This window comes from Neolamprologus multifasciatus, chromosome 9 (genome assembly GCF_963576455.1).
Source record: "Neolamprologus multifasciatus chromosome 9, fNeoMul1.2, whole genome shotgun sequence".
Classification (NCBI taxonomy): domain Eukaryota; kingdom Metazoa; phylum Chordata; class Actinopteri; order Cichliformes; family Cichlidae; genus Neolamprologus; species Neolamprologus multifasciatus.
The window spans coordinates 11,829,220-11,841,629 of NC_140447.1; the positions used below are offsets into that span (position 1 = coordinate 11,829,220).

The window sequence follows — 12,410 nt, forward strand, 5'->3', positions numbered from 1 at the left end:
TTTCACACTTCTGTGACCTTTGGCAAGTTCCTGTTTTTATAGTTTAGCGAGACGCTCACTTCTGCTGTTTCAGCATGACACACGCTAGGTCGTTGATTGATATCATGCCTTGTATGGTGTCAGGAAGTGACACACACACATACATATGCTTGTCTTGGTGGTTAAGTGAATTGTGTGTAACCTCTGTTGTCAATAAAAGAGTGAGGCGGACGCAGAGGAGTTGGAGTTGCTTGGACAGGCGAGCGGCAGCACTGCTCTCCGACGCTCCCCTTGCAAGTAAAACGTACTGAGGTGTCTGTGTGGCTGCTTTCAGTAACAGTTTCTGTTTACCAGCAGGGTTGACTTAAACCCACCAGAATCATTCATTGTAAATTACTTCTGATGTTTAAGGAAATATCTACACAGGTATGCAGAAACCCACTTTTACTAACAATCACTCCTGTATGTTGTAATCTCAGATTGTGATTCTGTGTCCAAGTTTATCAGGTCAGATGGATAATATATGAGTAGAAAAACCTTTCTACAAAGAATAAGCCATTCCAGATGAAAATAGCATAGCTCAGGTTTTCTGCAACTGCATTTCAGAAACTGAAAAACATTGTTCTCATCAAAGGAAGCATTACATTTAGAAAGTTTAGGGTCCTGAGCAATTACTTTTTGGGTTCAAAGGGATGAAAAGCTGCTGGAGTTTGTGCTAATGTCTATAGAAAAAGGTTTTATACAACTGGACGTGTCACTCTCTTTTCAGAACAGTGCAAATTTGATCTAATCATATTAGAACTGTTGTGTTTCAGACACAGATGTTGCTAGATTTACTATTTTTGGAGCGAGTATAATATTTTGTATAAGGATGAGGGTGTTTATGTATGAAACTGGAACGCAAACTGAAGACTTCTTACACCGTGGTGTGTAACTCCCTTTAAACAAAAGTGCAAACTGGGTCCAGTTATGTCTTGATGCATGCTCAATCATCCAGGTAACTAAATCCCAAAAGGTTCATTCTGTAAGAGAAGATAAGATAAGACTTTAAGAAGAAACAAGCTGGTGAGTAAGACGACCACAGGAATGTTAAGCTGCATTATAGAGTCTGACAGCTGCTGGTAAGAATGACCTGCGGTAGCGCTCCTTCCTACACTGTGGGTGTAAAAGTCCACTGCTGAACGAGCTGCTCAGTGCTCCTACAGTCTCATGCAGGGGGTGGGAGGTGTTGTCCATGATGGATGTTAGCTTAGACAACATCCTCTCCTCCCCAACCTGCTCGATGGACTTCAGCGGACAGTCCAGGACAGAGCTGGCCCTCCTGACCAGTTTGTTGAGTTTCCCCCTGTCCCTCTCTGCCATTCCACCACTCCAGCAGACCACAGCACAGAAAATAGCAGACGCCACCACAGTGTCAGAAAATGTCCTGAGGAGTGTCCTGTTCACCCCAAAAGATCTCAGCCGCCGTAGCAGGTGGAGACGACTTAGACCCAGTAGAGTCGTTGAAGGAAAAGGAAAAGGGGGACAGGTGAGGTGCATTTCATGTCCCCGGTGCTATGGGGGGTTGCAGAGAGGTGTGAAGAGCTCTGGTGGATGGGGGAGGGAAGAGCTACTGAATCAAACCTGTTAAAAAACTGGTTCAATCTGTTAGCCAGAACCTGGTCTCCAGACTCTGGACCCCCTCCGCTCACAGTGCTCCGTCCAGTGATGGTGTTCAGTCCTCTCCACACACCTCTGGTGTTGCTCTGCTGGAGCTGCTCCTCCACCTTCCTCCTAAAATGAAGCATTACATTTATAAAATAAAAGACTTATTTTACATTTGTTTGTATTTTTTGTAAGATAATACACTATATACACAGAGTTTATCTGGACGTAGTGTTTTCAGTGTCATCCAAGTGACTCTAGAGGATGAAAACCTGTTGGAGTGTGTGCTAATGTCTACAGCAGAGGTGTCCAAACTACGGCCCGCGGTCCATTTTTAATTGGCCCACACTTCAACTTTTGCTTGAGTGTACTGCACTTCTTAGTTTTAACACCAGGGGAAGCTACTGTTGATCAAAGCAGTTGCTCCACCAAAAAGGACAATCCTAGAAGAAATTTACCCCAAGTTACTAAACAGGTCAGAACCAAAGAAGCGAAAGGTAGAAGGTGAGTGCAGAAAATTTCAGACACGGTGGGAGAGTGAATATTTCTTCAAAGAATTCAAGCAGAAGTGTGTCTGTTTGACCTGCACTGAAACTGTGGCAGTTATGAAAGAGTATAATGTACGACATCATTATGAAACCAAACATCAGGCCTATGCATCCTACAGTGGTGCTGAGCGAGAGCAGAAAGTAAAGTAAATGGTAGCTGTCCTGCAGGGTCAGCAACAGCATTTTTTTGTGCTCAAAAAGTCCAGGAAAAGGCTACAATAGCCAGCTATGAGGTCGCCCGAGACATGGAGTTACAGAGGAGCTGCTCGATCTTAAGAGTCTAAAAGGCACAACAACGGGTATGGATATTTCTGAAGCTGTGTCAGGCTCAACTGACAAAATGGGACTTAAATGGGACAAGCTGTGTGGAGATACAACAGACGGGGCTCCAGCTATGGCAGGTGCACACAAAGGAATGGCGTCTATGATGTGCGCTCAGGTGAAAGAGACTGGAGGTGAGGCTGTTAAAATGCACTGTACTGTTCACCAAGAAGCCCTTTGTGCCAAGACAGTCAATCTTGGAGATGTAATGAACACAATTGTTACAACTGTCAACATAATTCGAGCAAGAGGACTGTACCACAGAGAATTTCAGGCTTTCCTTTCTGATGTGGATGCTGAATATGGGGATCTACTCTACTACTCGGAGGCGTGCTGGCTAAGTTGTGGCGCCGTGCCGAAGCGTTTTTACTCCCTGAGGTCAGAAATGGACCATGTGTGAAAGAGAAGGACTGACCTCTTCATGAGCTGAATGACCGTCTATGGTTGGCAGACCTAGCATTTTTAGTTGATCTTACTGATCATTTAACCACCCTGAACAAGAGCCTACAAGGGAAAGAGCAGCTTGTACCACAACTTTATGCACTCATGAAAGCATTTTGTGTGAAGCTCAATCTCTTTAAGACACAACTGCGCAACTTCAACGTTGTGCACTTCCCCACACTGAGATCAGAACTGATTATCCACAGGCCAACCTTTCTGCTAAAAAAGGGAAATATGTGTCTGGGATTGCATGTCTCGAAACAGAATTCAGACAGCGCTTCCAGGATTTTTCTGTCATTGAAAAAGAAATCAAGCTATTAGCCACTCCTTTCTTGGTGGATGCCGAAGAAGTGGAAGAGAATCTGCAATTAGAGCTCATCAAAATCCAGTGTGATGATTCTCTGAAGAATCAGCATCAGCAGCTTTCCCTCCCCGAGTTCTACAGGAGCTTGGAACAGGAAAAAAATGATCAGTCTATTTGGCTCAGATTTGCTCCTTGATCAAATGACATTTGTCTGGACTTTTGGCACAAGTGGCGTCAGATTAACACTGCAGCTGGATGGCCCAATTTACATACCCAGTTCAGCTGATACTCACCAGAAATCTACACTATTGGACAGACGAGCCAAAAGATCAGATCATCTTCTTTGAATAAACAAGCACCAGCACAAGCTGGTCTTTGCCAACAGCTATCTCTGCCAGAACAGAGACCAAAGAAAATACACTGACACCTCTGATCTGCTTGAAAAGCTTAGATTCATTTAAAAAAATTAAATAAAAACATCAATATACTGGCAACTGTACAAGGGGGAAAAAGCCATCGTAAAAACATTCATGCTTAGACAAACATTTAAAAGCAAATAATGGTTTCATAGGTTATCACTTGGCTTTATGTAGCCTGAGGTTTGGTGTCAGAAGGTGTGGATGTCCAAGAACAATGACAGAGGTACATACTGTCTCCCTGGCCTGTCACCTTGACCTTGCTAAGGTCCGGTGTGGCTGCCATGACGACACTGAAAGGGCTCTTGGGAATGTGATCTCCACCGTAGGTCACGCAACTCCCAGGGGACCCTGTCACGGGAAAAGGAAGCGATCCACATTCTCCCATTTAATATGATGCATAACAGCCAGAAGAACGCTTCCTTGTCCACGCCCGCATGTGTGAGCATTTCTTCTCTCGCCTGTTGCACAGGTGTATATTTAACAGCATGTGTTTTGTTGTGGTTGTTGATGATTTCAAAGTCTTTCACAGCCTGCTGCTACTACTGCTTTGACTGGTAAACAGTTCAAATGACAGCTCAAAAGGACCTGTTTACATTAGCATACCAACTATAACCCTGTTTATTCATGTTTATTCTTGTTTTTAAGTCCTTGCGATTGTGATTTTAATTTTGATCTTGTCAATTTCGTCAAACATTTTCATAAAAGTGTTATGAAGAGTTGTTCCATGTAGTATGACGGAAAACATTCAGACCGTATTATAGACCAATAAACTAAATAAACAGACTGTTTTTTGTTAGTACTCTCTGTGAGGCAGTACAAGTATTCTTACCACTGCAGCTGAGTCCTGGTCCCTCTGCCTTGAGAAGGATCCACTTTGACCCTGAACGGTGTCATTGGAATAGCCTAAACACAAACAGCCTTTGTCCTGATGGCAGAGGACAAAGGCTGTGTTAGCATGTTACCTTTGCAGGTAATGCTCTACAGTCATTTTTAGCCTCAGACAGCAGGTGGGTTAAATAAGTTTCCCTGTAATATCTGTTTCTAAACATGTTACTGTTGTTTGGAATATTTCTTTGACATGATCATATGTTTGCGCTCTTTACTCTCACACACACAGATTTATGGAGCTTTACCTTGACCAGACTCTGAGCAGTCAACAGTGAAGTATGTTGGCTGGAAGGCTTTGAGGCCCGTCTTTGCCACTCCAGGGTCAGAGACCTTCACCTTGTTTGGATGACAGCCTGCTCCGATATTCATCTGTGGGCACAAACACCAAAACTCAAGAGACTTTTCAGTGAGAAGAAAAGACAAACCCTGCATGCCAGAGTGAAAGTGAGAGCGTGTGTGAGTGCATACTCACCCTGAATGGACTCTCAGTTTCCCCAGGAGACCATCAGTGTGCTTCACAGGCTTACGTGGGGTGTAGGTGCAGGTGTATGTGCTGTTGTCATTATCCTTAACCTGGACATCCACAGAATTGACTTCACCATCTTGCGCAGAAGACGAGGGATAAGTTCAATCAGATTTAACACACCGTATTTTTCGGACCATAAGGCGCACCAGTTTATAAGGAGCACTTTCGATGAACAGGTCTGGTTTCATACATGAGGCGCACTGGACTATAAAACGCATTAAGCGAAACAAAACAGATAAGTCAAACTTTACTCAACTCTTTCTTCTTGCTTCCTCCACTTCCGTACCATTAATTCATTCATGTTGAAATCTCTCGCAGCTGCTCTATTCTCATGTTCTACTGCGTGACTGACAGCCTTGAGTTTGCAATCTGCTTCGTAAGAATGTCTCTTAACAGGTGCCATTTTGGGGTCCTTATCCACACACAATACAGTAATATTATGTTGAAGCGCAGTACGTATCACTCCGCGAGGCTCCTGACTACGTAGCCGTAATGCTCCGACAATCCATCAAGCGGTGCAACTTCGTGGCTTACCAAAGTCGTACTAAAACTTTTTTTGACAGATTTTTGAGCGCCGTGTATTACATAAAATCAGTTCAAGGTTAGTAAGCACAACCAGAATTCATACATAAGGCGCACTGTCGATGTTTGAGAGAATTAAAGGATTTTAAGTGCGACTCATAGTCCGAAAAATACGGTACATGCAATATATTTAACATATTTGTGATCATATACAAAGCCAGATATTCCTGGACTATAATTTATAATTTTCAGAGGAGCTTTTCCTCCTTGCTTGGCATCAACTGTGAATTCAGTGGGTTTTCCAACAGTCAGACCACTGCTCTGAAGGCCTGGACCATACGCCTTAAGCTAGAGAAAACTATTTTAAACAAACAATTAAAGAAGGAAAAAGTCAAAGATCTACTATAGCCAAAAGATCATTTACAGATGTTACGAAATCAGTTTTACTTATTTTTATTTACGAGTCTGTCAGGTCAGCAATAGTACTTCCTACAGATGACCCATCAGTGTTTATTCCATGACTGTAAACATGTTTCCATTTGTCACTTCAGTCTTTACTCTGAAATACAGGAAATGACATCACGGCTCAAAATCTTTGTCGTTAAACCAATTCTTTATTTAACATTTTTTAAACTTTATTTAAGAACTTTATTTAACAAACTACATTCAATAAAAACTTGAACAGGAAACTGATTTTTCCTCCAGCCACTGAAAAAATAAAAAGGAAGGTAACCACTGAACACAAACACTACAGAAGAAGAATTTATAAAGATTAACATTGAACTACATGAACAGTTTGATTCATAGCCTCATTTGAACTTTAAGGAGAGTCTATCTGAACTCTGTGGAGCCTGATCTCCAGGGTTTTAAGTTGGACCCTGAAACCAGAGGATGTTTCTCTCTCTTCAGATTTGCTGTCATCCTGTGATGGGAACGATTTCAGCCCTGCGTGATCACGCTGATGTTTGCACAGAGCAGATAATGAAGTGAATGTTTTGGCACATTGGTAACAGTGAAAAAGTTTATTAGTAACGTGGGATCGTTTGTGTGCAGAGTATGAACTGAGATTACTGAAGCTCTTGTCACACTGCTCACAGCTGTAGTTTCCTTCCATGTGTGTACGTTCATGCTCGTTACGATTACCTGACTGTGAGAAACTTTTGTCACAGTGTCTGCACTTGTATGGTTTCTCTCCTGTGTGGACTCGTTTGTGTGTTTTAAGGTGACCTGCAGTGGTGAAGGATGACCCACAATGATCACAGAGGTGTTTTTTGACCCCACTGTGAAAGAGTTTATGTAGTTTTAAGTCACCTGATGTGGGGAAGCTTCTCCCACATTCTTTGCAGTATTTCAGTTTGTCTCCAGTGTGTTTATGTTGATGTATTTTTAGGCCGTCTTGCTGACTGAAAGTTTTTCCACAGATGTCACAACGAAAGTCTTTCCCACCACCACAGCGATGACAGGGTTGAGAAGTGGATCCATCTGTGTCGCTCTGCTTCTAAACAAAGACACAAAGACAGTGTAAGTCAGTCCTTCAACACTTTTATCCTGAATGTCGCCTGAAATAAAGAGCATCTCAGCAGACGTCCAATTACATTTTACTGTTTCGATTAACACACTCAGTTTACTGGGCTACAATAACTACAATACTACCACCATAATACTACAGGAATACTTCTTTAATATTACAGTAACATCTGACTTACACTTAAGTACTACCACACTACTGTTTTTAGGGTACCCATGGTAAACTACTGTAACACTGCAATAATACTAATTTAATACTGCATTAACAACACTGTAATTGTGCAGTTATAACACTCAGCTGACGGGATACAAGAAAAACTATTACCCCCAATGACGCTGCAATTATAACATTAAATGGGTATTTTAACACTAATGTTTAAAAGTACTGAAGCTATATGTAAGCAATGATACTGCGGCTACAATACTGCAATACCATTACGTAACAATACAACTTTGTTAACCATAAAGAGAAGATTACTGAAGGGTTTGGTTTTGTACTTATTTTATGTTTTATTTTATTCCATTTACACCTGACAGAGGAATGAGCCGCTGTAAACCAAAGGCCATTTATGCAGAAATAACAACACCATGATATACCATGAAACTGCCTGAAGATTAAATAACAGCAACATATCAATTTTCAGCATTTTTCGTTTTTCATGATCGTGTAAACAAAAATCATAACTGAAATGAAAATCTGAATAATGGCTCAGAGCTACTCTTCGGTGCAGTAGAAGTGCTAACATGCTAACACAATTTAATGAGCAGACTTGTTCCAAACAGTCAGACTGAACTTACAAGAATAAAATAAAAATACATACCTCACAGTAACTGCACTTGTAGAGTCTCTTTCTGGTGTGGATCTGTTGGTGTCGTCTCAGGTGATGCGGAGCTTTAAAAGTCTTCTCACACAGGTCACATTGATAAGGTCTCTCCTCAGTGTGGGTAAACATGTGGCTTTGTAAGTGTGCGTCTGTTGTAAAGTATTTGCCACACTGATCACACCAGTACACATCTTCTCCGGAGTGAATGCGTAGGTGTATATTTCGGCTCCGTAGCTGGCTGAAGGTTTTTCCACAGATGTCACAGCTGTATGCCTTAATTCCAGAGTGGGTAACTAGATGTCTCTGTAAGCTGCTACTTTGAGTAAAAGCTCTGCCGCACTGATCACAGCTGTAAGCTTTAACTCCACTGTGGATGACTTGGTGTGTTTTTAGGGCTTTCTTCCAGGAAAACAACTTTCCACACAAGTCACAGCTGAACGGTCTCTCTCCAGTGTGGATGAGCTGATGTTGTTTTAGTTTAGACTTCAAAGTAAAATCCTTCCCACACTCGTCACAGGTGTTTTTTTTCTCTCTCTTTCTTCTGTGAGGTTTGTCGGCCTCCTGAGAGCGCTGACTTCTCGGTCCATGTTGGTCCTGCAGTGACAGAGATACAAACAGGCAGTGAGTGAAATGCATTCATTGAACAAACTGAAGCTTCAAACTCCCTCCATTAACACTAGTTTTAAACCTGAAGGTGGAGTGTGGCACCAAACACCTTAAAGGTCTCTTTCCCCACCTACTGGTAAGTAGTAACACTAGAGCTGGGCGATAGAACGATAACGATATGTATTGCGAAATAACTTTTTCTCGATAGAAAAATGTAACTATTGCGACAGGCCTCATCTCTCTTGTCCTCTTAAAAAAAAAGAACAAGAACAGCCAATCCAAATTAACTAGCGCAGAGCCGAACCAATCACAGCCGCAGCGTCACATCACGTGACTTGTTACAGACAGCACAAGTGCCAAGCCGCACATGTGTATTTGTTTGGGAAGCAGCCAGCCGCCGTGCCGCCCAGGTAATGGAGGAAATGAGTGTGCCGACTAGAAAAAAATCAACCGAGAGCGTGACCGAAGGTTACCGAAGAGAAAACAGATGATGGTTCCAAGGCCGGAGAGATTGTCGAACAGAAGAGCCATAGACGTTCCGTAGTGTGAAGGTATTTTGGCTATTTCAAGTCTGACAAAAAACAGAGTAGCGCGCACCGTAAATTGTGCCGAAAGCAAGTCTGGAAATACAATAAATAAAGCGCTAATTCGTCATTTGGCTTTTGTCAGACTAAAGTAACTGTTAAAACTGTTTGAAAAGCTAAGCTATACAACAAGGAGAGATTGAGAATTTCCTTTTAGTTCTCAGTTTATTTGATATTGACAAAAGTTTGTTTTACAGAAGAACAGACAAAATTAAACTAACTAAGATTTATTTTTAGAATTAATATTTTGTTTCTAAGTGGAATTGACAATTTAGTAGTCTGTTTTGTTTGTTCTATTTTGAAACTTAAACGCTTTAGCGGCTGCCTTTTGTGTAGTTTGCAATATTTGCCTTTATTTATCTGAAAAAGTCTCATGTTCCTTAAGTACATCTACCCTGTTGAACTTATTATGGGAAATAAATATTTAAATCAAAACAAGCTGCTGATTATTTCACATTTTACTTGTGAGCAACGGCACATTTAAATCGTACACATATAGTTATTTGGCTTATATCGTGATATATATCGTTATCGCCTGAAATGAAAAAAACATAACGTGATATGAAAAAATCTTATATCGACCAGCTCTAAGTAACACATTACATCCAACCTGGTGTTAAAGATAATTAATCATTGTTCAAACACTCTAAAATCATGCCCATCCCTCCTGCTTGTACACAAATATTAATGCTAACACTCAGAATAGTAATAAATGTTTACCAGGTCTGTACTTTTTTTATATTTCCTGTTGCTGTTTCCTGTTATATATTTCTATAATTTTCTATATATTTCTAATAATAAATGTGACAAAATGTAACAGTTACTAGCTTGGTTCAGTGAAGGATGAAGTCAGAGTCTGACTGTAACCTGAGGGTTTTTTTACTTTTACTCTCTACATTAAAAAATATATATCTGTATTTTCTACTCCTTACATTTTCAAAACAGGCTTGTTACTTTTGGTTTAAGGCATTTGAGGGGAGTTATTTCATCACTGCAGGTATCAAAGATCAAAGTGAAACACTAACACATGCAATCCAATCCTGATCATGTACTAATCATAAGCTGTATGCCTTAGTTAGGGGTTAAAGTGGGCCAGTGTTTTGTTTTGTTTTCAACATCTAGCTAGCAATACAGAAGACGAGCGAGAATAAATAGAGTAATATTTTTTATGTGGCAGGTAATTTCAAATGCAGCGATTCTATCAGCCCAACAAACATCAGCAAACACAAACTGTTTGTGTGCAGTTTGTCTCACAATGTGATTTAAAGTAATGTTGCAAGTAATGTTGAACCAAGTCGGCGCACTTTGCTGATTGTGGTGGAGGTGTGGTCCCGGGCGCGGCTGCAGAGGAGGAGTGGTGCAGTGAGCTCAACGGGGCGGTGCTGGAGAGGCAGGTGAGAACACAGCTGATGGAGTTTGGGCTGATGATGTCTTTCCTTCCCCTTTTTAGTGACACGGAAGAGCAGCGGATGGGAAGCTGGGATCAGCTGAGACGGGAGCTGTCCAGACGGCGGACTGTCAAAACTAATAAAAAAACTCAGAATAAACGTTGCATCTGGCAATAACGTACCATGTGTGTGTGCGTGTGTGTACGTGGGTAAAGTGCATCACACACTGATAAACTGAACGCACTGAGTTCGCGGCGCTTTGGTGACTGTGAAGCACAAAAAGAGAATTTTGAGCTGCTTCTCAACCCATTTACGTGGAAACTGCACCTGTGCAGATTCAGATGGAGCTGCAGTGTAATGATACACTCAAGGCAAAGTACGACACTGAATGGCCCGCACAGTTTATTAGTTCCATTCCTGCAGCAATGCCCCAGCTCCGTCTACATGCAGCTCGAACCTTGTGTATGTTTTCATTTTTTTTTCTGGGGTTTTTGGCAGCATGTTCATATTTCTAACTTGCATAATTTTGACAGGATATATTTTTATGAAGATCAAAACATTTAAAGTTAAAGTTTATTTATTGTGGAATAATATTCATGTCTGGTTTTATTCATATTTATGTTTAAACAACATGGTTTTAGTGTGTTCAATAAATGTTTAAGTGTGGCTTGAGTTTGACACCCCTGGTGTAGAGGATGGAAATCAGCCAGGACAACTCATGAAACATCTGCAGACATCTGGCTGAATTCAGTTGTGTACATCCACAGAGAGCAGCAGGTCAGCTGATCACAGCCTGTACATTAAGAAAATCTACTGGAGCTCTCAATAGAAATGATTGTGAGCTGTGACTCTTTTCCCCACACTGAGCCACTACAGCTGATTTTAGGGTTGAATCCTGCTGAATCCCACTTTAACCTCTTCCCTGCCCATTTTCCTCTTTAGAGGCAAAGTCACCCTCTACAATGTAGGCATTGTATTATTACATGATTATTACATTACAATAATATAGCACAAGGTTCAGTTAGTTTTGCATAAAATATATATCAGTACTTCAGCTTTTAACCCTTTAAAACCTACCATAGAAACAAGTTTGTCAGAGCTTATCTTTATATTTTTACATGCCCTTAATGCCATTTTTGGGAGCATTTCAAGTTGCTATACATCAATATGACCATTATATCCCAAATTTTAATAATATCTATGCATTAAGTCCATAGTAACTACATAAAGTGCAAAAACGTGCAATAAAATACAAAAAATTTAAAATTGTTTTTACACATATTTCTAGTTAGAGAAATTTTAGAGGTTTATCCCTCAAAACTGTAAATGCAAAAAAGTTGCACATTGTTTCCAACCACAGGAAATTTGTTTTGAGTATTTTTGAGATTTTTATATACTGCAGGAAAAACAAAAATAAATATTATACATAATAATAATAAACATATACATAAATATATGCAAGTTTGCAAAACAAACAGCATGTGCATGTGCATCAAAATAAACTATTTCCAGCAGTGCAATTTAAGTTCTAAGAATCCCAGAAACAATACAGAAAACAATAAAGTCAAACAAATTTTTAAAAACACCAGTATAGGTATCGCTGAAGGCAGGTTTTGGCAGGTAAAGTCGGACATACGATAGTTTTTGCTGACATCTATTCCAACGTAGGAAGTGCTATGAAGTAGGAAGTGTTATGAACAGCTGATCGGATCGGCAAAGTGTGTTTCTGGTATGTGATGTTTTTTTGCTGCAAGTGCTTTTTATGCAATTTTTGCAAATACATATGTGGAAGGAAACGTGACCTAGGGCAAGCTGATGGCATAAGATGTAAGTACAAGTCCTCCTAAATAAAATAATTGTGCTAGCTTAATTGCAGTTCTACCGGGATT

The 12,410-nt window shown here is 40.6% G+C and overlaps 1 protein-coding gene and 1 pseudogene across 3 annotated transcripts in view; one reads left to right on the plus strand and one right to left on the minus strand.

The window, feature by feature from the left end:
* The first annotated feature begins 1,216 nt into the window (after nucleotides 1-1,216).
* Nucleotides 1,217-3,500, plus strand: LOC146511100 (general transcription factor II-I repeat domain-containing protein 2-like; annotated as a pseudogene).
* Nucleotides 3,501-5,992: 2,492 nt separating this feature from the next.
* The window catches only part of LOC146511101 (uncharacterized), a 20,023-nt gene continuing 13,605 nt past the window's right edge, over nucleotides 5,993-12,410 (minus strand). Inside the window, exons 3-4 of one of the 3 annotated variants that reach the window (XM_085172979.1) lie at nucleotides 7,941-8,537; nucleotides 5,993-7,087 (exon numbers count right to left, since the gene is read on the minus strand). In XM_085172979.1, the coding sequence (XP_085029105.1) occupies nucleotides 6,413-7,087; nucleotides 7,941-8,537 (1,272 nt within the window). In that variant the 3' untranslated portion in view covers nucleotides 5,993-6,412. Of the gene's footprint in view, nucleotides 7,091-7,940; nucleotides 8,538-12,410 lie in introns of all 3 variants that reach the window. The other 2 variants (XM_085172978.1, XM_085172977.1) reach the window with 2 other exon arrangements.